Below are 26263 nucleotides of genomic sequence, written 5' to 3'. Positions count from 1 at the left end.
GCAAATCACGTCTGATATTCAAAATATAGAACTCAGAAAACTGAATAGCAAGAAAACTGCTTTAAAAAATGGGCAGAAGGACTGAATAGACATTTTTCCAAAGAAAAGATACAGGTAGCCAGCAGAAACATGAAGAGATAATAATCATCAGGGAAATGCAGATCAAAGCCACAATGACATATCACTTCATACTTGTTAGAAAAGCTAGTATCAAAAAAGAAATAACAAGTATTGGCGAGGAAATGGAAAAAAAGGGAATCATTGTGCACTGTTGTTGGGAATCCACATTGGTGCCTTTGTAAAAAACAGTATGGATTTTTCCTCAAAAAATTAAAAATAAAATTAACCTATGATCCAGTAATTCCACTACTGGGTATTTACCCAAAGAAAACAAAACCACTAAATGGAAAAGATACATGCATCTCTGTGTTCATTGCAGCATTATTTATAATGACCATAATATGGAAGCAACCCAAGTATCCAATAAAAGATGAATGGGTAACAAAATTGTGGTACATCTCTAAGTAATGGACTATTAGCCATAAAAAATGAGATCTTGCCATCTGCAACAACATGGATTTAACACTAGGTGGAATACGAGGGAGACAAATAGCACAGGATTTCACTTACATGCAATTTAAGAAACAGGAGCAAAGAAAGAGAACCCCCTCCCCCAAAAGACTTATAAATACACAGAACAAACTGTGGTTGCCAGAGGGGAGTGAGGTGGAGCAAAGTGTGAAACATAAGGGGGATTAAGAGTATGCATATTTTGAGGAGCACTGAGAAATGTATATATCGGTTGAGTCATTATATCGTACATCTGAAACTGATATAACACTGCATGTTAATTACACTTCAATAAAAAAAAAGGGAGAGAGGCAAGCAATATATCTGTACTAGAGATTTTCCTTTGACAGAGTCCATCACCCTTAGAATTTATTTCAAAAACAAATGCCAAAGACTTCCTTGGCATGCTTTCCTGAAATTGAAAAATGATCTTAAAGTCATTTTGGCCCATCAGAGTCATCCTGCCCAGTGAAAGGAGGCACACACTCTGCATCTTGAAATGGGCAGGCCTAACTCATCTGTCCATATCCTACCGTCTCTCATCCCCATGTAGTTAAAACTGGCACCGGGAAAATGAAGACTTAAATCTGAGATCTAAAAACAACACTCCGGAACAATCATAATGTTTTCTCCAAGACAAGAAAGAAGAGAAAGTTACCTTCTGTAGAAGTTTCTGCAATTGAACAATACGTGCAAATAAAAACAGAATGAGGAGATTGTTATTTCATTGTGCTATAGGAATATCTAAGTGGTTGGTTAATAACAAAACTGTGATATTGTTCTAGTATCTCATTACCGAATGATAACTGCAGCCATTTTCATCATCACTAAGCAGAAAACCCAAATTCTGACAAGTGCCTTATTTGTCCCCCAAAAGAAAATCTCTAAAGCCGCCTCTAAGCACCTTTTCCTTTCCCCAAGCTCCGTAAGTTCTGCCTGTGTTCCTAATTACAGTGTCTGACCCCTAGTAAGTAATGAACGTCAAGTACAGTTGACTGTTGAGCAACAAATGCAGCTTTGAACTCTGCGGGTCCCTTACATGCAGATCTTTTCAGTAAGCACGGGAAAGCACTGTCAATGTACTTTCCTTTAGGGTTTCAGCAATAGTTTCTTCTGTAGCTTACTTTATTCTGAGAAGGCAATATACAGTACACCTAACATACAAAACAGGTGCTTATCACCTGTTCATGTTATCAGTAAGGCTTAGGGACAGCAGTAGGCTATTCGCAGTTCAGTTTTTGGGGAGTCGGAAGTTCTACCTAGATTTTCAGTATGGGGCTTGGTGCCTCGAACCCCCATCATTCAGGGGTCAACTGTATTGCTTTGTACCTACTTCTATTAACAATTATTCCACTGAATTTCAATGACAGGATTGCAAATGTTCCCAGCAGGCATTGGAACGACAGTACATAATGAGTTCTCTTCCTTCCCTCACAGTACAGTGCCTGGTACATAGTTGGCACTCAAATTCTGTTGAAAGAATGAGCCAATTAAATAACGGATTTGACTACCAAAATGTATGCAGACAGCGTGAACTACTCCTCTGGGTAGAGAGAGTGCTGGAGCTGGGCCATCAATGCGGTGTTGTGGAACAAAGAGTGTGCTAATGTCTCAAGACAGCTACACTGGCAATAGGTCAAAAGGAGGAAAGAAATTAGATTCAAAAGATCAACTAGTCACATAAATTCCACGTTCATCAGCAAGGCTAATTTTATAGCTTTCTATCATCAGCCCTTTACTCTCCGTCCTTCCGAAGAGAAGGCAGACGGTCAAGTACATGCAATCGGCATCACTGCCAGATGGTACTGCCTCCTGGGAAAAAAATCTGGACTGCTAGTCAAGACCCCCAGTGTCTAGCCTTCCTTTTACACCTTAGTATAAAGTGTAACTACACAGAGCTATTCATTTCCTGTGGTTCTCAGATTTTTTTTTTTTTAAAGATTTAAGAACGAGAGAACACACATGCAAGTAGGGGGAGGGGTAGAGGGAGCAGGAGCAGTAGATACCTGCTGAGCAGGGAGCCTGCCATGGGACTCCATCCTAGGACCCTGGGATCCTGACCTGAGCCAGAGTAGCTGCTTGACCAACTGAGCCACCCAGGCGGCCCTGGCTCTTAGATTCTTTACAATATAGCGACAGGCCTGAACAAGGCTGGCAGTCCTCACATTTTGGCAGCTAGTAGAATCCCCTGGTGGGCTTGTTCAAACAGACTATAGGGCCCCACCTCTAGAGTTTCTGATTCAGTAAGTCAGGCTGGGGTCTTCGAACAGTCATCCCTAACTAATGGCCCATGATGCTGACGCTGTTGATCTGGAGAACACGCTTCAAGAACCACGGAACTGAACGCTCTCAAGTTCTCAAGTCCCTGGTGCTATAACCTAAGTGATGAACTCTGCTTAGTTGAAACTTTCATTGAGATAATTATACATTCACATGCAGTTGTAAGAAAAACACAGAGAGCCCTTGTACCCTTTACCCAGTTTTCCCCAATGGAAACCTCTTGCAAAACTATCATGCAATATCACAACCAAAATATTACGATGACCCACCAATCCTCTTCAGATTTCTCCAGTTCTCCTGTACTCCCCGTAGGTATGTCTGTTGAGTCGTACAGGATTTTATCATATGTGTTGTTTCATGCATCCAGCACAACAGTTCAGAGAGAACAGTTCCATCACGGAATAAGTGACAAAATAAATGACCTAAGCTAGCTCTTCAGTTGGGTTAAGAATATTTACTGGGTTGGCAACACTGTGATCTCTCCACCTGGGTTGCTGTAACACACAAGGCGAATGCCTTTCCTTACTCCCTGCATGCCATCAGCTGCAACTGTCGCCATGTGCACAGCTAAACCCACCTTTGCTTCCTTAACTCTGGTATATTTGCTCAATATTTTCCTACCTTCAGCACATGGTTTTTGCTCTCGTGTGGTACACATGGGCCCTATACTCACATTGGTGTGAGTACAAACATGTGCAAGGATGTACCATATTTCCCTAAATTGATCTGTCTCTGGGAAGGTGCTTGGGGTAAAACCAAACCATACTTTTGAAGAAGTTGTGCAGTTTGAGAAACTCCCAGGTGACTCCTCTTAGAAAGCAGTAATATCATTATCTAAATATATTGTTTTTAAAAGTCTGAACTTGGAATTGGCAATTAACTGGGTACCCACACCCATAACTATTAACATTCAAGTAATATTTTTATTTCTAAGACTGTAATGTTCTTTGTTTGCATTCCTTACCATCGGAATAGCTAATGTAGATTTCTTAAATTGTGATGCTTGACCAATACTACAAAGGAGACAAAAGGTTAGAACTTGAATGAGTCTTATGAGTACAAATAAAGCCACGTGCCCAGGCAGAGAAGTCCCATACCAACCCAAAACAGTACAGAAGATGTACTTAAAGCTTCAAATTTTTCAGGGTTTTCTTTTCCTTTCTATCATATAGTGGTACATCAGCAAAATGAACTCCAAAGGCAACATACTCTACTTTTGTTTATGTAACAAGAGTTTTCTTTTTTTTTTTTCCATTTTATTTATTTTTTCAGCGTAACAGTATTCATTGTTTTTGCACAACACTCAGTGCTCCATGCAAAACGTGCCCTCCCTATTACCCACCACCTGTTCCCCCAACCTCCCACCCCCGCCCCTTCAAAACCCTCAGGTTGTTTTTCAGAGTCCATAGTCTCTTATGGTTCGCCTCCCCTTCCAAATTGTAACAAGAGTTTTCTAAAGCAAATTTTTACCTATCAAATTCGTCTTCACCGTACTGGATATTTCATCCTTTTGTAAAAGATGTAAATGCTAAAACTGATCTCCTCTGTTAGATTTGAGGTAGATCTTCTCGTATTTAACCTCTACTAAATGCAGAAGAATCTTAAGGTACAGCATATCCACATATATATACATTCCTGGAGAGTTCAAGTAGCAGTTTTGTACTGTTAGATCATAAACATGTTTCCTGTATAGTGGAGTCCACAAAACACGCATAACTTATTATTCAGCGTGTTACTGACACAGAAGGGGTATCACCTGACCATTCTCCTGTCTGTTATCATGACCTGTTTCCTGGGGCTGCTATAAAAAATACAAGTCCTTGGGGCGCCTGGGTGGCTCATTGTGTTAAGCCTCTGCCTTCGGCTCAGGTCATGATCTCAGGGCCTGGGATTGAGCCACACATCGCATCGGGCTCTCTGCTCAGCAGGGAGCCTGCTTCCTCCTCTCTCTCTGCCTGCCTCTCTGCCTACTTGTGACCTCTCTGTCAAATAAATAAATGAAATCTTAAAAAAAAAAACAGAAACAAAAACAAGTTCTCATACTTACAGAGGAACCTCCCCCCTGTGTTTCCCTGGGAGCAGACTCCATGTTTGCTAGTTCAGTATTCACGGAGACTTTATAGAACGTAACTACTGTGAATATTGAGGACTGACTGCATCTTAAGTCCTGTCCTCAGTGCCGAGTTCCAGGTGTGTGCATACAGGTGGTTGCCTGCCGGGTATCTGGGTGAGCCGAAACACTGCGAATTCAACTTGTGCACAAATGCGGCCAGCATCTTCCCTATCCCCCTGCCCGGTCTACTTCTAGCTCCTCATCCTCAATCCCTTCTCCCCAGAATAACACCATCAATGACCCGGCTCCTGAAAGGAAAACCTTAGAGATCATGTTGGAGTTGGCTTCTTCGTGTTCCAGATTGCCCATACTGGACTCTCTTATCTCTGGATTCCTTTCATTCTACTCATTCCCTGTGCCACTGTCTTATTTCAGTCCTCTCTGAACCTCTACCTTGAGGGATGAAATCAGCCTACGAAATGACCTCCCCATCCAATTCTTGTCCCATTTCCAGCCCACAGCGATAGAGATTCTCCTCAAGGCACTGGTTTTATTAGTTTCTGCCCAGAGTACATTGTTTTCCCCCAAATCCGCTTTAACAGAGTCCAAATTTTTCCCTGACTTGGCTCTTGCTCCTTTCCATTCACTTCTCCACAGTGCTGTCAGCAATCCTTCTAAAACACAAGCCCTATTGTGGCATATGGTCTGCTTTCCTACACCTCTCTACCACTATAAAAGCCCTATAAAGTTCTAGATGATCAGGCACAATCTCTCTGACCTCCTGGTCCCCCCTTGTCATTCCACATCTGTTAACACTGGCTTTCTCACAAGCCCTAAAATGTATCACACATATTTCTGCCACAGGGCCTTTGCACCTTTAGTTCCCTCTGCCCCAAACAGTCTTTTCACAGGTAGCTGTAAGGCTAAAGAATTCACAACAAATCATTCTGCTACAGTGTCTTTTCCTCAAAGAGGCTCCCGTCTTCCCCATGTAAAATCACACTCTTCTCGGTTTACTCTCTACCCCTTAGCCTGCTTTTTCTTCCCAGATTCCTTAACAACTGACTCTACGTCTACACTTATTAGCTTTTGTCCTTGTATTCCCTATGAAACAAAACCTATGAGAGTGAGGATGTGGTGTCCTTTACTTCTCTGTCCCCAACACTAACAATAATGCCTAGCATATGGTTGGTACTCGAGTATTTGTTAAGTGGACAAATACCTGCCTAAAATCTATACCTGGCTCTATAATAGCCTTAAGGATAAGCTCTGAATTCCTTAATATCTCCCCTCTGCTTCTCTAGTGTCATCTGCCTTCACCCTCTGGTTTAAACCATACACTCACAGCTCAGGTAAAGAACCTATGTTTTCTAGAAGCTCTTGTGACTCAGTTTTAAGTGCCTTTCACCCTCTCGACCTCTTTCCCTTGTGTCTTGCCTAAACCCTGTGGGGCTTCAAGACAGCTCAGGCTTAGCTCCTTGCAGAAACCTTCCTCAGGAGCCTGCACCCTCTCTGGCAACCATTTCCACACACGCCCACTGTGCTCACCACCTTCTACTCCAGTGGGTCGTTAACTTCTCTGCCTTACTGCTACACCCAGCTCCTTGGGGTCAGTGCCTTCATCTAATTCATCTTTGTACTCCCAGACAGTCAGTGTGTAGTATATGCTCAATAAAATATATGAAGTGGAACAGTCCTTTAAAAATCATATATAGCTGGTAGTTACAAAAGGCCTTGAAATCCAAACAAATCTATGCCACTGATGTACCGTACGAGTGTAAACAACTGACATTGTTAAGGAGGTGAGTCACCGAAGGGAGCATTTTCTAACAATTTCCATGAACATCGAAAATGTGGGTCACAGAATATGAGAATAAGAAAAGAAGTTACTAGAAGCAAAATGAAGTGTAGTCAGGGAGGGTTTGTTAGGTGCGGAACAAAACAGTTTTATGAGGTATTCCAGACATTACAAACAGATAAAGTTTAATTGTACTAGTGTCTCTATGATTTATATAATATGCTCCAGAGTAAGCTAAAAACGTTTATGTTAAAGACCAGTCTCCCAACAGACTTACATATTTAACATATAAATGAGAAAAAAAAACAAACTAAGATCAAAGATCTCAAAAACAATTCTCAAAAAAAATTATAACAGAAACCTAACAATCCAGTAAGTTACTGTGTAACTGTGATTAACCTAAGACTCCAAGCACATGCCACAGAGAAGAAACAGCTGCAAAGGATGGCATTTCAACAAATCAATAGACGTTAATAAACAGTATCCAAACACAACCCTGTAGATATGTTAACTAAAATCTCTATATTGTTTTTACAAATAAAAATACTGGTATCAATTAAAAATGGCCAGGAATTGACCTCATTTTTTATTTCAACACTGTCCCAACCCCTTACAAACACTATCCTGAAAATGACGTCATCCCTGCTACAATCCCATTACTGAGGGTCTTTGGATAATAGCCAGCCTTCATGGAGAACATACTGTGTTTAATCCTTACAGTAATTCTACAGGGTAGTTAATATTCTCTCTCTTTTGTTGTTGTTGTTGTCTAGATGAGGAAACAAGATACTGCATAAGTTCATGAACTTGCTCATGGTAACACCAATGCAAAGCCAGGAGTTTTTAGTCTGTAGACAGCAAAGCTCACTTTGGGGGAAAAAAAAACCACAAAAAACCACAAAAGAACACCACAACCAAAACATTAATCCTGACAGCCAGTGGAATATTTAACTCGAAACTATCATAACAAATCTTTCCATAGCATGAAATCACTAAGACTGTAGCAGTAGCCACTGGCAATGTGGGTCCGTTTCTTCTCTGCTCTGTGACACATGGAATTACCATCTAGTCAGATCTTCTCACTGGCAGCCTCCGGAGAGAAATGTTTAAATAGCCTAAGCCCAGGTCTAGTGCACAGACTTACCTAAGCTTGACCTTGTGTTGGATCTTTCTATTATTGCATGCTTGCTGGGATTGTTTAACACGGAGCGCTTGGCGAGCGAGATGTCAGCCGTGACCCTTGTGATGGATATCCTGTTGGAGGAAAACATAACAGAAGACTCTGAGGTTATTAACCGAATACAAGGGGATAGAAGTACATTCCCCAAACTCACTCAAGTTTGAAGTACATAGTGAACAGTATTTTCAAATGAAAAGATGTTAGGGCACCGAATCCTTCATTTCTGCTTATCCCGCACCTCCTTACTTGGCATTTATTGTTTGCTTACCAAGTACTAAGCGCTGTATATCTCACTGAATTATCCCCCCAACACTAGCAGAGAGGCTTCTTATAGTCCCACTTTTCCTGATGAAGAAAATGAGCCAAATATTCATCCAAGGCTCTCTACGTCTAAAAGGGGGAGCTGGCGCTTGAACCTAGGCTCCCGAAAACCTGTATTCTTAGCCCCTGCATGGGAAGTGTGGTGCTGTGATAGGCACAAAGAATGAATAAGAACAAGACAAACATGGTCTTCCCTCAGAGAGAGAAGTCTAGGGGAAGAGATGGGCAACAGATAAGAAAATTACCTGGTAAAATCACTAAAGCTCAAGATGGCTGTTGTGGACACAGGGCATTGTGTCAGGTGGTAAGGTACTGCCGGGGGGAGGGGGGGCATTTTAGGTGTGGTAGAAATGAGAGCACCACAGTCTGGAAGCTGGTAACAGTAAAACGACTTAGACCACAGAGAGTCAAGTATACAATAGGAAAAGGTGGGGGGTAAAATAGAAGCCTCACAATACCTTTGAAGGCGATGGTAAAAGGGATATTAAAGGTTTGGTGAAAAGTCTGTTTCCGAGTTAGAGCCCTCCACCTCCACTCTAATTACATGAAGTTGCCAGGGGATGCTCGATAGAAGATTGCTAGTTTATTCTCTACAGGCAATCACATGCAGGGCCCGTGACCAGGAGACCCTAGGCAGAGTGAGGACAGGGCCACTAGTTGGAAAAGAAAGGATTCTAAATGGCGAGCCCCCAGCCTCTTGCCCATCTTACAATTTTGATAGACAGGCTTATATCCTCAGGGATTAAAATGGAAGCTCTTGGAGCACCTGGGTGGCTCAGTGGGTTAAAGCCTCTGCCTTCAGCTCAAGTCATGATCCCAGGGTCCTGGGATTGAGCCCCGCATCGGGCTCTCTGCTCAGCGGGCAGCCTGTTTCCCTTCCTCTTTCTCTGCCTGACTCTCTGCCCACTTGTGATCTCTGTCTGTCAAATAAATAAATAAAATCTTTAAAAAAAAATGGAAGCTCTTTCCCTGGGACATCTGACCTAAGGGAAAAGGCCAAAAGGAAGAAGACTACAAAATGGTAAGCCTGGAGGGTTCCTATGGACATGGCCTGGTGAGGTTGTCTTATAGGGAAGCACCAAGCCGACAAGCTTCACCTACGAGTATGGAATTTCCAAGTGATTACGTGATGTCCCATTTTTAAATTGGAGCACTGTGGTGTTCACTGAGCATCTTAGGAAAACCTCTGAAAGGAGAGCCCAGACAGAAAAATCAATAAATGAAGAATACAGCTGACTCCTGCAACAATGTGCGGGTTAGAGGCATTGACTTCCTGGGTAGTCAAAATCCACCATGAGCTTTGGGCTTAACTGCTAGTAGCCTACTGTTGACTGGAAGCCTTACCAATCATCTAAACAGTCTCTTAACACATATTCTGTATCTTACATATGCTATACACTGTATTCTTACAATATATAAGTTTTTCTTAAATTTTCCAGTATTTCTAGGTGGTTCACTGGCTTTTCAGGTTTTTCAGATTGTTACAATCCTCCCCCAAATTTTCCCATATATTTACTGAAAAACAAACAAACAAGAAAACCCTCCTAGAAGAGGAGCCACACGGTTCAAAGCCCTGTTGTTCAAGGGTCAGCTGTATTTTAAGTTGAAAGCTAAGGCATTATTATATCTGTGAAACTGTAACAAATTTCTATTTAGAAACTCAGAATGAGTTTTTGGAAATAAAAAATGACAGAAATATTCAAAAGAGAGCTGGGACATAAAGTTAAGAAACTCTAAAGGGTAAAACAAAAAAGGCAAACAGAGAGCACACAGGAGAAAAGGTATACAAATGAGAGAACCACCCAGGAGGTTCAACTTCCAAATAACAGAAGAACTTCAGGAAAAAAGAGAGTAACGAAAGCAGAGAAACTAAAAAAAAAAAAAAAAAAAAATCCAGGTCCCACACTGAGGGTCCTGTCTCTTGTTCTTCTCAACATTGGAAGCCAGAAGAGAATTGGGCAGAAAGTTTTCAAAATCCTAAAGGGAAATTATTTCAATCAAAATTCTATAGCCATTAGGGGGCAGATAGAGCTCAGCTGCTTAACTGTCTACCTTCCACTCAGGTCATGATCTCTGGGTCTTGGGATCAAGCCCAAGGTGGCCTCCCTGCTCAGCAGGGAGCCTGCTTCTCTCTCTCTGCCTGCCACTCTGCCTACTTCTGCTCTCTGTCGAATGAATGAAAGAATCAATCAATCAATCAATAAAATCTTAAAAAATAAATTCTGTAGCCATTTTAACTGTCAGTGAAATGGGAGGGCTGATGAAAGACACTTTTAGACATTCAGGGCCTCAGAAAATTATACTTTTTTCTAGGGCAACTACCAGAGAATGCTGTTAACGGAAAGGACAGGGTAAAGCCCCAGATCAATGGATATAAGGAAAAGGGGCTCGGACCCAAAAGGAAGACAAAAGGAATATCAAGAATAATGTTAAAGGATGTCCCGGAATGACAAACGTGCACCCATCAAAGACAGAAACTGTCCAGACTGGAGATGGTCAGACGCTCGCAGAGGTTGAAGACGACAAAGGGGAGTGACAACAGGATGCATTTCCGTATACCGTGAGGAGGTTCAGAGAGCTGGGGAGTTCAGGGCTGAATTAATGCCAAACACAGAGGAGGTAAAGCAAGCGTAGAAAGGTATATATTACTTATCTCAAGGAAAACACAGAAGACAGAGTCATTACAGTGTATACTATGGCTCATTGGAATATTATCCAGACTAAGAATGGAGCCAGCCGAATACGTCCTCCTTCTCCCACATGGTTGGACCTTTCTGTGCGTGGTACTGCTCAGCTGAGACTCCACTGACCTGCTTCTCGCGTTAGCTCAGTAGGCTGTGCGAAGTTGGGTCACTATTCTATTTCAACTCCTACAGTTATGCTCTGGGAATTGTCACTACTTGGGGTTCCGCCAAAAAGGAGACCTTGATAATCCTAAGGGCAAAATTCTGGGGACAATACAGTTTAGAGTGGTGGTTTGTTTTGTTTTGTTTTGTTTAAGATTTTATTTATTTATTTGACAGAGAGATCACAAGTAGGCAGGAAGGCAGGCAGAGAGAGAGAGAGAGGGAAGCAGACTCCCTGCTGAGCAGAGAGCCTGATGCGGGGCTCGATCCCAGGACCGTGGGATCATGACCTGAGCTGAAGGCAGAGGCTTTAACCCCCTGAGCCACCCAGGCGCCCCTAGAGTAGTGATTCTTAACCCTCACAGTATGTATCAAGATCGCCGTATCAGCTTTTACAGTTACAGGAGATCCTGCCTTGGAGATGTGGTTTCAGCTGGTCACAGGCGGAACCCAAGCCCTTGTTGTTGGGCTGGTGTTTTATTTTTAAAGTGTTGCGGATGATTCTAATGTGCAGCCAGGCTAGATAACCACCAGTGTAGAGGTGGTCTCACATCTAAGCAAATTATCTACACAACAACATAAAGTGATGTAATGTTACCCAGGATTATTGATTTCCAATAAGATTCCCTCGCAGAAGATTCAACAGTGTACATATCCCTACAATTCCGTTCCCATTCCAGACACTTTAGTGCTGATAGCTGACATTTTCAGTCTCTGCGGAGGAAACCGAATTCATCACTGGTGGTAGCTTTCCTTCTCATCCTCAATTTCCTTTTTAATTTACCTGTCAATGTCCTACAAGGGGAAAGCGAAGGTTGCTTTGTTTACATGACACAGCTAGTTTGGATGGGTCTGATTGTAAACGGGCTACCCTACTGCACACAAGAGAAAGACGATAATGACTTATCATCTATTCCTTGATCTGACAGCCAGGATCACGATTCTGACAACTCCCCAGGGCTTCAACAAATGAACTTAACTAGGTTTAGGAACAGAAAAGAATTCCTATCAAGAATCTTTTCATCACCAACACTTCCTTTCATATTTTCTTCCCCTTGGGCTTTAAATTTTTAAAAATAAATTTAGTTTATTTAATAGATAATGAAGGAGTAATTCATTTCTCCCTTTTAAAATTACATGTATATGGAAGTACCTGATACTTTGGATCAGTTTCCTCCCCCTACTGCTGCCAGAACCAAAGACATTTAATGATTCAGGTACTCTGGATGTCTTGCCGTGGGTTAAAAAATTTTTGCATGGGTTTTTTAAGTGTATCTTATGGGCCCTATTAATTCCTTTGAGGATCTTTAATTGGTGCTCTGAGGTCTAGAATGCTGAACTTGAGCTCTGAGTCAAATGAGCCAAGGCAGATGCATTAATAAAACCGTGGAAATTATTTCTGGCCAGAAAGAGCAGACTGACAACATTCAGATATTTTGTTCATTTGTTTCTTAAATGAAATCAATCTGGATGGGCCGACACTTTAGAACAGGGGTCCAAGACATGTCCTATGGCTGGAATCGGTCTTCCAAATTCAGAACTTAACTAGGTTTAAACACTAAGGAAATGCCATCTCATTTTTCCATCTTCGGCATTTTGGAAAGCACAGTAGGTTAACTCAGGGAAAGCACAGTGCTTTGTCTAGTAATTTTCTGGGTGTGTATGCTCAAGGAGACAACCCCAAATTAGGATAAATGACAGAGTCAAGCATAAAGAACTGAATGGTAAATGAGCCTGATCAGGGGTATGTCTTTTTCACGTGGCCAGTGCCAGACAGCCTCGGACCAAGCCAAACCCTGTGTTTTCCTGGCACAAACTAAAACATACTTCATAAAATTATGGGGAAAAAAAGTCAAATTAGGAACATTTGATTATGTGGGCCTTGTCTATATAATCTTTTTTACACCTGGAAATATAATTTCTGCTTTCTTTTTCTGGCTCTTTCAGTCCTTTCCTTGTCCTGCTGTAGGTTTCCCCGTGTGTCCTTGCCTTCCCCGCTAAAAGCTGATATAAATTACAAATGGCTGTAGGAGCAGGTGTGGTCAAGGAAGAAAGCAGTATACTTAGAAACTTAAAAGAACACTGAAACCCACAGATACTGTGTATTGTACTTGTATCCTTAGGCTGTGAGAAGGACAGGAAGGTAGAGTAGAGGCACCAAATTTGTATTATTAAAAATATAGAAATATAGGGGCGCCTGGGTGGCTCAGTCCGTTAAGTGTCTGCCTTCGGCTCAGGTCATGATCTCAGGGTCCTGGGAACAAGCCCCGCCTTGGGCTCTCTGCTCAGCGGGGAGCCTGCTTGTGCCTCTCTTTCCCCTCCACTGCTCCCCCTGCTTGTGTGCACACTCCCTCTCAAATAAATATATATAATCTTTAAAAAACTACAGAAATATAAACTAGCCCTGTATGCTACTCTTTGCTTAAATTTCGAAGTTTCCATTTTAGACTCCTGTCATAGCTTTGATGCTTCAGGAACTGGCTTAACTTTGACCACAGTGTCCCCGGATTCTCTGACTTAAGGCTTCCTTCCAATTAACTAGAAGTAAGCTCCATGAAGCCAAGACCCTTGCCTGACTTTTTTTCCTCACAACGCCCAGCACACAGAGTCCGCTCAATAAAATGTGTTGAAGCAAGCTGAAGGGGGAGGGGAAGAGAAGAAAAGGATTACGTCCAAGCTGATGAACGTGGCGCACGAGATACAGCCCTGGCTCTCTCCCCACTCGATCCTTGTCTAGAGACTTGCCTTGAGGACCTCTAAGGAGCTTGCCTTCCACATGACGCTGTGTCACACCCTGGTTCCTTCACCCACTTAACAGCCTCCACTGGCCCAACCTTTCTCTTTCTAACTCAAGTGGGTGAAATCTTAGCTACCTTTCTTAGATGGCAACATCCCTGTCAGCGTCCGTCCTTCCTCCCTTTATGCCATGTGCACCTTGGACACACAGGGCTGAGCTGCCCATTCCTTTACTTTGCAGTTTACCGCTCAAGGTTTCCATTCATGGTTGACACCTGAGGTCCACCAAGACAGTGAGTGGCTTCCCCATCTCTCCATTTCTTTAGCTGGGCGCACATGGGAGACGTTCATTCAGCCTCACTCATATTCCCACTGAGCACAGTTCCAGGCATTGAGAACACAAAAGTTCACACAGCAGATAGAAAAAAAAAAAATGCAAAAAAATCTGCCCTCATGGAGTTTACATTCTGACTGTGGAAGAACGACAACAAAGTTCATTAATAAAATATATAAAAGAGTTATGGAAAAAGACAAGGACAGGAGAGAGAGAATGTGTGTGTGTGTGTGTGTGTGTGTGTGTGTGTGTGTGTGTGTGTGTATGTGTTTAGTGTGTATTTGTGTACACCTACACCAAGGACAGTATCTGATGGAAACGTCTTCCTCACACAGGGAACTGCAAATGCAAAGGCCCTGAGGTGGGCATAGACCAGGCTGTCTGGAACACTCATGGAACCACAAGGAAGTCAGTGTGGCAGGAGAAGAATGAGCAAGCGGGAGAGTGTAAGAGATGAAGTCGAAAGTAAGGCGGGGGTGAGGGAGTGTGGATGGTCTGACCAGAGAGGTTCTTAAAGGCCACTGTAGGGACTTCAATTTTTATGCTGAGTAAAAAGAGAAGTCACTGGATGGATCTGAACAAAGCAGGGATGAGATGCACTCACAGTTTAACAGAGTTGTGCAGCCTGCAGAATGGAGATGAGACATCAAGGAAGCGAGGATGGATGCAAAGATACAAGTTATGAGGCTATTCATGACGTGATCCAGGGAAAAGGTGCTGGTGTCTTAGGCCAAAAGGATAGCAGAGGATGTGCGAGAAGTTGTTCGGTTCTTGACATATTTTGAAGAAACACACAATGGCAGTTGGATGTGGGATATAAGAGAAAAAGAACAGTCAAGAATGACTCGGTGATTTGGGGTGGATGGGTCTTGGGTCTGAAAGACGAAGCAGGTGTACATGAGGCATGGGCTACCAGGAGAGGAGCAGGTTCGGAGGGGAGCTGGGAGGTTCCATCTGAGAAGTCCATTCAACATCTCAGTGGTGATACTGAACAGGGAGTTGGATACAAGGATCTGGAATTCAGAGGATGGACCCGCGAAGGAATGCTATTTACAAGTCAAACATCAAATGAAATCTCTTACAGAATGAATGAAACCAGAAGAGAGAAGACCAAAGGACTTGGTCTTGGGTGCTCCAAGATGTCTCATCGAGGAGGAAGAACCAGCCAAGGAGAAAAAGGAGACAGAGTGAGGTAAGAGAAAACCCAGAAAAGTGTGCTTGCAGAAAGCAAGCGCAGAAAGTAGTTAAAAGAGGAAGAAGCAGTCCAACACTGAGGCTTCACCCCTGGATTTAGCAACGTGAAGGTCACTGATGATCGGACATGGCTAGTTTTGGTTGAGTGACAGAATGCGTTAACTGGAGTACATTTCAGTATGAGAGGAGAACAAGGATTTACCTTGTGTTGAACGATTTGCTGTAAAGAAAAGGAGAAAAATGGGCTAGCTGGAGGGGAATATGGTTCAAACTTCCATCGAAGGGAGAAATAACCACATCTTTTGATGCTGATGGGGTTTCCATCAGAATGAGAAGCAGGGATGAGAAACGAAAGGATTCTATAGCTGTGCTGGGATGGGGAATGGGATCCAGAGCCCAAGTGGGTGGGCTGGCCATTGCTAGAAACACAATGAAAGGGAAAAAAGCAGGGCACTCAGGCAAACACCCAAGTCAGGCTCGATGTGGTGGGGAGAATTCTTGGAAGTTCTCCTCCATTTATTTACCTCTATTGTCTCTGTGAAAGAGGAAGCAAGTTCATTGGGAACAGAGATGAGAAGGAGTTTAGGGGATTGCTGAGAGAGGAGATGGTACAGAAGTCTTGAAGAGTACAAAAGTGAATAGAAGAGAGATGTTAAGTGTTGTTGCTGGGTAGCACTAAGAGCCAGCTATTCATGAATTTGGGGTGAGACAGGTCAATAGGAATGTGGCCAAGTTCAGCTTAGACACAGGTGCAGGAAGAGAGCGCTGGCTTATCCAGGGTTGAGGATATACTGAGCAAACATGACAAATATTTACTGAACCCGACAGAACTGGATGAAACTCACTGCCCATTGCCATACAGACTTCAGAGGGTAGTTTTCTCTTGTGATCACATGCCCTGTCCCACCCGGGTTTTGCCATCTTCACGGAGAAATCCACAAAATCCAGGATTTGGGTATACTCACCGCCCTTCAAATCTGTGTTTTAAAAAATCAAACAACGCTTTCTGCATCATATCTGTGACCTGCAATTGAGCAAGCAATACGTTAAGATACAGCAAAAATATTACTAATTACAACAAAACAGTTTTATCCCCAAGACTGTTTATCCCATTTGAAGAGAGCACACGTGAGACTGCCCCACTCTCCCACGGCTGAGTTCTGATACAAGCACAATGAAAAAGGTGAAGTTCCCCAAATTTATCCTCATGTTTCGGTGACAGGACATGACCATGACGTCGCAAGTGGTTTCAGGCACTCGCCATTTGATACTGTTTCCCCAGAGTAAACTGAAGCTTAGCAAAGGTCCCCAGCAACAGCCATGAAAACAAAGCAGAACAAAACAGGAAGCAGTATATACCACAGCCTGGAAAATAACGTGTCTCGCTACTGCAAGCTCTTTAAGCTTGAAATTCAAGAGGGAGGCGGAATCACAAAGCAGGTCAGCATGGGCATGTCAAGGGTAGTGCACTCCAGAGGGCAGCCACGTACCTCGTAGCCCTTCAGAGAAGGGCCCACCAAGACCACTGGTCGCATAGAAGGAACCACGTCGTAAGGAGGAGTGTGCTCTGTCTGCAGAGAGAGATGAGAGAACTTCAGACGCTTAAAAGGCAGGGGGACCTGAAATGGTCTAAGTATAAATTATTCTTTCTGAACTGTGTAATAAGAGGCACCAGCATTCCAGAACTTTCTTTTTTTTTTTCTTTTTTTTTTTTAACTTGCCTCTTTCCCTTTCCTCGATAAACCCAGTCAAAGCTTGATGGGCTTATTCTCCTAAAGTTGTCAAGTTCCTGAATTGTCTATGGCTTTCTTGCTCTCCTCAAGAGACTCCTGACCTAGCAGGAAGCAGGAAGTGCTGCTTTTTGAACAAATACTAGTTGGAAGGACAGCAGACATGCCTCGTGCAGAGCAGGTGCTTTAGGCTTGATGGGAAGTTAATATTGCTTTTCAAATGCATCTGAGAGTTTCCTGAAGGCTTGGAGGATCAGGCCTAACACGGTTAATTACGAAGAAAAGAAAAGTCTTCCTAGCTTTGCATCTTAGATGTTTGTCTTACCTGGATAAAACCTAATTTCAAAACATTATAATGTTCATTACCAAATACTTGAAAATCCCTGCTCTCCTCTGAGAGTTTAAGTCAACAGGCACGCTCGTTCCACTAAGCAGTAATTAGGGTCACTGTTGTGGGTTAGTGACGCACGGTTTTGAATTTCCGGTTTCTAGACCTCGGAACTTGAAAACTTAAGAGGTAAGGTTTGTGCATCTTGGAAGGAAGGCAGTTAACGTGTGGAAATGTATTCAAGCATGCTGCCGGGGCCTCAAAAGCTTCATTATCAACCTGCATCTAATAGGCTTTTCTAGAATGGTTTAGGTAACATCTCTGTTACATAACTAATTCATACCTTTCTTTCTCTTTTGGAAGAGTAAGGGGAGGAGCTAAAGTATGGACTAATTTCTAAAACTTTGCAAAGTTTTCAGCTTTGCTGCTTCACATAAAATGGTCAAAATAAAATTTTTCAAAAAAAAAAATCAGGTAACAGCTAATCTGTTTGATAAATTTAAAGCCGGCTATTTCTGGTCAGCAGAAAATGCTACACAGACCCAAAATGACTTTTTTGAATGCAGAAGACAGAGATCAGGCCTTAAACAGGGGGGTAAACAAATCACTGTCATCTGAATCTTTCTGCATTTAGGAGTGTCTAAAAAATATATATTTTCAGAATCACAGAGACCAAAAAAAGATTTTTTAAATTATTTTAAGAATTGAAAAACTAACGTGTGCACGTAATTTCTGCACAGCCTGGTGCCCAAGAACATTTTACTGTTGCTTAAAATTGCCCATTACAAGGGTGCCTGGGTGGCTCCGTGCTGAGCATCTGACTCTTGGTTTTAGCTCAGGTCATGATCTCAAGGGTCATGAGTTCGAGCCCTGCATGGGGCCCTATGCTCTGTGTAGAGCTGGCTTGAGATTCTCTCTCCCTCTGCCCCCTATTCCCCTGTCGTCCCCTCCCTCTCAAATAAATAAGCATTTAAAAAAATTTTTTTTTATTGTCCATTACAAACTTTCTGACTTCAGTTGAATTTAACTTGCTTCCAGGGGTTGGGGGCGGGGGGGCGGTTGGAGAGGTGGAGTTAAAAAGCATTTCAGTTTCAGCAGCTTCCATGTGAGATTTCATCCAGGGTAGCAGACAAATATATTTACAGGGGACAGAAATAATGCTGTGGCTGTGTGGTCAAAATTTAGTCCTTCAAATTTTACCTCGTGTTCAAAATTAATTTTAATAGACACAAGACAGGTAAGATACATTTTCAAATAGGGGGGAAAAAACAAACAAGACAAACATAATACAACAATAGCACAAACGCCACAAGCACCACTCTAAAAGCGACCTAAAACATGGAAAACAGTCTCTTCCGTGAATCTCAGGTCGTCTCTTTGGTTTTGAGCTCTACATTGAAGTTCACCACATCATCATTAACAGAAGAATGAATACCAGTGCCGAAGGCATCATAAGCATATTCGTCATGACATTGATACTGCCTGGGATCATACTGACAATGTTTAGAAGCCAAGGCCTTATAGCTATTCAGTATAAGAATCCCTTTTCCATTATTGGAATTAGGAATATAAATTGCACAGCTACCAAGAATTTTCATTTCGAGTCTGTAAGTATTACGTGGCCCCATATTTTAGAGGTCTTTGGTTCCTTCGATCTCTGGCTGCCAACTAGAGAAACGTTCCCCATGCTGGTCATCAATCAGCTTCTTATTCAATAGGGTAGCTACAGAAATTACCTTATTTGATGGAATATTGGTACTTTATGCCCTACGGATACCGACACCATCGTTTTTATCTGCTCTTTCCCGCTAACCTTATTTCGTTCCAATTCTTTAGCTGAAAAATCGTGATAAACATTTTTAAAGGCTGGGAATTTAAGGGTAAGCAAACTTCCAAAAAGGCATCTTGACTGACATGGTTTTAGTTTGTGTTACCGCTCTGGAAAATCCAGAGCGTCTGAGTGATACTGATTTTCTAGGCAGCAGCGCTCTGAGCTCAGTCAGGGCTGCAGGGTTGAGCTGCGCCGAGAAGATAGGACCAGAGGGAGGGGAGCCCATGGGTGCGGGTGTGCACCAAGTTGGGCTGTCTGTGTTAACACAAAAAAATCCAGGTTTTAATTTTTGGAGGGCCTAGGTCTTGCATTATAAAAGTAACCATCATTTATTAAAAACAAAAACAAAAACAACAAACTTCCCAGTTCAGTCTCTGACACCTCGTGGCTGATATTAGAGTTCCTCCATGTGGCAAAATGCCTGTGTGCAGGGGAAAAAAGCCGAGGACACAGAGTTTGAGGCAGAGGAGGCTTTCCTCCCCACCCGTGTCACGATGTGCCTACCCATGGTTGTGCCGGACACAGCAACGGGAGGAAGGAGGATTCCAAAAGACAGTCCAATTGGCTCTGCAAAGTGGCGTGCAAAAAGGAAGGAGTGGAAATTGTTTGTGTGTGGGGGGGTGAGAATGTCCTTAAAAAATAATGCTTTCAAGCTACAAAATGGGTGAAAGGAAACAGACTAGGTCTGGAGTCCAGAGAGCTCAGGAATACCCTTGGTTTCCAGTCAGGGGACGAGGAGCATCACCGTGTAGCATCTTGGCCGGCCAGCGGCAAAAGCGACCTAACGCACGGCCACTGCCCCGTCATCCGACAGGTGAGATCCTGCGACCTGACTGTGACGGAGGAGGCAAGAACATGGGGAGAGTATTTATAGATGACAATAGGAAAAACTCACAGTAAACCGCCAAAACAAGCCTGCAGTTTTCCACTGGTCTTGTTCATCTGCAGATTTTGCACCTAGTGGATTAGAAGTTTAAATACTGACTAAATTAAAAATTGAATACTTTTTTTTTTTTTTAGTACAAGCTATGTATCTGGATATCACAAATCAGATTCTAATAATGGTTTTACTATGCTTCATAGAAGTTAAATTTCTGGAAAAAAAGAAAGAGACAAAGACAGACAGAATAAGCATGCACAATAAAGGTGCATCGTTTAAGTCGTCAGTGTTTGACATCTGGGAGATGTTGAACCAAAGTCCCTCGGTGGTAAGATATTATTCCATCAAAAAGGATAAGTACTGTAATAGTGCCTTAACAGGTCACTCGCTGAATTTCGTCCGTTTGAAATGCATGGACTTCATTAGCTGTTTGACAGGTTCTTTTCTGAGAACAGAAATGACCGTGTTTTACCCAAACTGTGGGGCTTAATGCTAATGATGCCAGTGGCAGGATAAACACACCTTATGTCAACGTTAACTTACCGATTTCTGCTTCTGCTTAGCTACAGCAGCATGGAAAAGAAACAAAGAATAACACAGCATGCACGTTATTGGCTTCTCAAAAGGACGCAGACAGTCAACAGGACTAGAAATGTGACGCAGTGCAGGTGAGCAGGTGGACAGATGGGAGCTTGGAAGTTAATGTTACCTTCTTAAAGAAGGGCATTCTTTTCTCTTTGGAGTGGGGTGACGTTACACTGTTTGCACTGGGTTTAGGGGAGCGATGGTTGGCTTGAATATCATTTCCTTCTGCATCTAAGCCAGTAGCATCTATGTCTATAGCTATATACAGACAAACAATTCAAAAATCATCAGGGAGACAGGAGAGGAAAAACAGGTTATATATAAAAGAAAAAAAAAGAAAATAAAATGAAAGCAAATAAAACGAACTACAGTAAAAGATCTATCACGAACGCTCCGCATGGTCAACAAAGTAAAATTCAAAGGGTCAGGCATGTTAAGAAGGCAATGCAACCAAACCTAACAAAACCACAAGAGCCCCTCATGAGATCTGTTGGCTCGAGCACGTGAGTTTTACGCTAGATCTCTTGACTGGTATTTTTAGAGCAACACTCTGAATCTGTAGTTCCAAACAGAGCACTGACAGTTCTCCACGTCGACCGTGGGTAAGTATGGCACAGAACATCTGGCTTCACGTCTCACGGTATGTTCAGCTTTTCGCTCCTAAGTAACTGCACTGCAAACCGTTATCAGGCTCTGCCTCCAACTCCTTATTTTGCTTGGTTTTGTGTGGGGAAAAAAAAAAATAATAAGGGCAAGGTGGAAAGTATCACTAAAACCACAACAGGCATGTGAGGGGAAGTGAGAATAGAAAAATCCCCAATTCAGGGCTACATGGTACAGGGAGGCTTCCGGGATGGGCAGGATTGAAATGATTTCGAGATGGCATGGACCCCCTCTGGTGGGCTGACTGGAAACTAGATAGAAAACACTGGACCCCCCTGATCTCCAAATGAAACGAGTCTAATAAAAATGACATAATAAGGGGACTTCCTCTGATCAATATGAAGCCTTATATAAATGCATTAAACCTGAGAGAGAGAGAGTGGGAGGGCACGAAGACCCCAGAGAAAATGGCACACGCCTCCTTGTCTGGAGAACGAAAGGTTTAGGTCTGTGGTTCGACATGCTTTCACTTTTGAAATCTTTTTCCTTGAAAACTGGAGCGCTTAACGAACTGTTAAATGCAAAAAGAAAAAAGAAAGAGAAAAAAAGCCATAATCTCATTTCCAGGTTTATGAAATGTTTCCACCAGAAATTACTACAGAGTTTATCTGCTGCAGAATCAGAGCTGGAGAGTATTTTGAGGATCACCTTCAACCCTCTTATTTTTAAGATTGAAATGAGAATTCAAGAGTTTCGGGGACTTATTCTTGGCAAAAACCTCTGCAGAGCCAGGACTTGGAATCTAGGCTCAACGTCTGCGAGCCCCTGTCCTGGCACCTCGCTGCCCGGGCAGGTGAGCGCTCCCCAATCCAGGCAGCCTTCCATCCTCAGCCCCTACCTTCCCCCAGCCAAGGGCCGGGGGGGGGGGGGTGGCTGCGGGGAACGTGTCCTCACTGCCAGGATTCAGCAAGGGACTGCAGAGTGGAGCTCAGGAGAAAATTACGCTGTGGTTTAGTTGAGGTCATAGAAAAGAAAATCTACTCGATCTAACAATTACCACAGTACATTCCGATAAGGAACAAATTACCATCCAGAAATAACCATTCGGGGTCACTGAGCAGCTCCCATCCCTGCGCCCCACAAGGAACACGCCGGGTTCACACGGGCACCCGCTGCTAACTTCTTTGACGGGGAGGAGATCGCTTGACAGGCATCATATTATTTTTCAATTTTGAGGTTGTTGACGGATATGAGGTGATGCAGCCTTTTGAAAACTAAGATCTCTCGCTTCATTGTTCCTTTGATTCATCTGAGGAGGTCGAAGGTGTGTGATGGAGGGATTCCCTGGCACTGTTCGCACAACACTGCACGTACCGACAACTGCTCACAGAACGAGCACATAGGATTCGCTCTCCAGGGAAAGGACTAACAGACCGAGTTAATTCCAGCTAGTTAGTTAGACTTACCTAGTAAACAAGTCTTTTGTCTTTGTGTCACCCACACAACGTTGATGTGCTGACAGGTTCAGCACGGAGTATGTGACAGAAACACTCTAACTTGATGCTGACTTTTCTCCAAAGCTCTAATGTTCTTCCTACTGAATCCTAACTTAGGAAGCATGTTAGCGTCTTCCTGGCTACGATGGAGAGGGTCTGGGTCAATTTTTCACTCTCTCTGAGGTAGACCTTAACCAACATCAGATAAGTTTCCCTTCTGGTGTTAACTTCCCATCTACTTTTCCCTTTCTTGCCTTTTCTTGGGCTTATAAAGGCCACCTTCAAGGGCCAGTACACCCTGAGAGCATTTCTGAAACTGAGGATACCTACAAGCCTCTCCCGAGTTGACAGGGCGTCGGCAAAGTTCATGCATTAGATTATACGATTTGGTCTTTCAGTCTGGTGTGTTGTGATCAGTGGGTAGATTTTTTTAAAAAATGTTACAGTAAGAGAGGAAATCCACAAAAAGCTTAGCTGTAATACTGCCCAGATGTTTGGCGACCCCCACATAGCCTCAGAGACTGAGACAGGTTTGAAATTTACCTATATTTGGACCCAAGGGCTCAAAAATCTCAAATTGAGAACTTTCCAATTTATTAGTTCTGACTGTTGGTTAACTTAAATTTAAAAGCATGTGGGTTCATTCCAAAACACAGAGAATTCTAAAACATTTGGCCACTTTCAAAACACATTAAAGGAATTTACTAAGACAGTTAAGAAGCATGTTCAACTCTTTTCATGGCTCCATAGACTTTATCGGACTCAGATGGTTGCCCCTTTGGGTCTGTGGACCTTGGCAAACATTTGAATTCACTTGGGAAAAACTACTTCCATAAATAAGAAAATGGTTTCCTCTATTGGTCCTCAACAGAATGATTGTTCTATGTTTTTTGTTTTGTTCTGTTTTGTTTTTGGTGAAGAGCCTTGACAACATTTTTTGAAATCTAATTTGTAACTTAATCTTAGACACTGGATCTAGTCGAGGAGGGTGTTGGGATGACCCATGAAGGCACACACATGTAGGCATGGGGTACATGTTGTGTAACTGGTGATCGCCCCATTACCCAGATGAGAAGTGGAAATTTTTCCTTTTCCAAATCGTTGAGAAACTCCAAGTATATTTCCTTTAGGCCAATGCTCGTATTCTTCAGTTTAGCAGTGGATCTGGTGAATTGTAGGTAAGGCCTCTGGGAGATAACAGGGGAAAGTTAGGGACTGTAGGCCAATCAACACTGATAGGTTAGGTGGTTTACCCTGGAGGTGGGGGAGGGGGGGATCTTCTCTGTAGAAATTCTCTAAAGTTTTCCTTTAGAGAAGTTGTGGCATTGATATGAAAATGACAGCAGTTTCCAGATGTGCCGGCTATAAATTCATAGTTGGCAAATGTCTCCAGTCCATTAAGTCATGAGTGTTTTCTGTTCTCGGTATTCAGGAAAGTTATTCTCAAGTCCTGTATCTGTATAAAACTTGCATCAAGTTATCGTACCCAATTAAACTTTAGTTTTAGTAATGGCAAACATCTGTCTACAAAAGCAGAACGTTATTTCACAAACACACTAAGTTATTCTTCAAAACGCATGTGGCCTGTTCTCCTTCTATTTCCAAAACCATTAGAAGGCTATGGTACGGCTGAAGGAAATGGAAGCCTTTTCCTGGTCTACAGGAGTACCGCTGATCTCTGCAGCCCGGGCTGTGTTGTATCACCATAGGACATGACATTTCGCCCTTTCAGGACCTGATGACCATCCTCTGGAGTCTCTGAGACAGCTTTGAAGATACATACGAACTGTATAACTTTCTACCATCATCGCTGTAATTTTACATGCTTGAGAAAGAGTGGAGATAAGCTTCCCTTTGCCCTGTGCATTCAGCAAACAGCTCGCCTCCACGAGTGGAGGGAAGACAGAAGCCTCACACAATCCCTAAATGGGCTTCAATTTTCATTTCAAACATACTATTTCACTTGATTCGGGGCAACTCAGAATTACTGCACGTTGTATGTACATGGTATTTGAAATCCATATGCATCCTAAAATGATTTATTTCTTATTTAAGTGCTCAGATTTTGCACTTTAAAAGTTCTGTCATTTTTATTAAGAAGGCTTTCATTGGTCTCTAAAAGTCACCAATCTTCAGGAATGAGGCGTGATGAGGAGTAACAGGGGAAGCCTGTTCTTAAGACAAGCCAATTAGAGGGCAAGCACTCCCCTAACTTGTTCACAGATGAACACTCCAGCTTCCTCGAAATCATACAAGGAATCATTTCGCTCAAAATACTCTGCTGGTGAGTCCTTGCAATCTTACTCTGACTCAACTGTATCTCTTAGCAAATTAAGATTCTGATGATTATGGGCTTTCTACAATTCTACCAATTAGTCTCCAATTTATAGACAACTCCAGAATGGTGGAGTTGCTGGATTTCACAAAGAAAAATACAGTCAAATTTCAGTTTCAGAGAATGTTTTTTTTAACTGTAAGTATTTCTCATACAATACATGAAAAAAAATTATTCATTCATCTGAAATTCACCTTTAATCTGGTATCCTTCTCTACTGCCTTGGAAAGAAAATAGGAGTCACTCTTCCTACACGTTTTTCTGTCTCTTTTCAATACTTCTACTCATCTCCTACATTTCCATAGAGCCCTTGGGGTAAATTTCATGTGAGGTCAATCACTCCAACATCACTTTATTCTCCTTTCTTTGCCGTTCGAAAGCTTTTATCCTTCTTCTGCCTTTACTGAACATCGAGGCCAACAACACACATTGCCCTGTGGCTGATGGTGGGCATTTGGCCGTTTGCTGCCCATGACGATGTGCTGGGTACCACGGTGGGGTGTGTGTGTAGGGATAAAAAATTAAATACATTCATCACTTTGGTCATCTAAACAACTTACAGTGAACCCACGGACATCGTTCCTTTTTTCAAAGCCCTGAAAAAACTTCCCCATATTCTTTCTTACTCCATGGAGGCACTCTTATTTCTGATCGCTTTTAACCCTTCTCGGGTTCACACAGGGATCCTGTATGCAAAGTCACGCAACTAGGGGAGATCGAGGAGAGCATGAAATGCAGAGTGCGCCATTCTGCACTCGTTGCCTACTTACCGGACGATGGCGGTGTAGATTTTCTGGAACTAGGTACTACGTCACCCAAACTGGATGATGAATTTCCTCCTGATTTACTGGAGTAAAGCAAAAATTTACATTACACCTGACACTTATTTCAGATCTTCAAACATTTGTCTTGCTCAATAAATCTGGTTAGTCATTGTGTTTCTACTGAACTTTAAATCTGTCTTTCCTATAAGGAGGCAAATAGAAATTTCCCAGCGGAGATTCCTGGAGTACTTGAAACAGCCATGTAATAGTCTTGGTTTCAAATTCCAGGTTTAATTTTAAAAGGCCCTGAGAGAACGGAAGAGAACTAGGGTAATTTCTGCAGCTCTCACATTCTCTACCAGCATCAGAGACAGAGTGCAGAACTTTCCTTTGCTTCTT

At 42.6% G+C, this 26263-nt stretch overlaps 1 protein-coding gene across 7 annotated transcripts in view; it reads right to left on the bottom strand.

The window, feature by feature from the left end:
- The window catches only part of CACNB2 (calcium voltage-gated channel auxiliary subunit beta 2), a 387082-nt gene that overhangs the window by 12419 nt on the left and 348400 nt on the right, over positions 1-26263 (bottom strand). For 5 of the 7 annotated variants that reach the window (XM_046011563.1, XM_046011561.1, XM_046011566.1 and 2 more), the window contains 5 exons: positions 25871-25947; positions 20791-20924; positions 16803-16883; positions 16278-16336; positions 7846-7955 (listed from right to left, as the gene is read on the bottom strand). In XM_046011563.1, coding sequence (XP_045867519.1) covers positions 7846-7955; positions 16278-16336; positions 16803-16883; positions 20791-20924; positions 25871-25947 — 461 coding nt within the window. Of the gene's footprint in view, positions 1-7845; positions 7956-16277; positions 16337-16802; positions 16884-20096; positions 20159-20624; positions 20645-20790; positions 20925-25870; positions 25948-26263 lie in introns of all 7 variants that reach the window. The other 2 variants (XM_046011564.1, XM_046011562.1) reach the window with 2 other exon arrangements.

The sequence above is a fragment of the Meles meles genome, chromosome 7 (assembly GCF_922984935.1).
Source record: "Meles meles chromosome 7, mMelMel3.1 paternal haplotype, whole genome shotgun sequence".
NCBI lineage: Eukaryota > Metazoa > Chordata > Mammalia > Carnivora > Mustelidae > Meles > Meles meles.
This window is presented reverse-complemented; position numbering and strand designations above follow the sequence as displayed.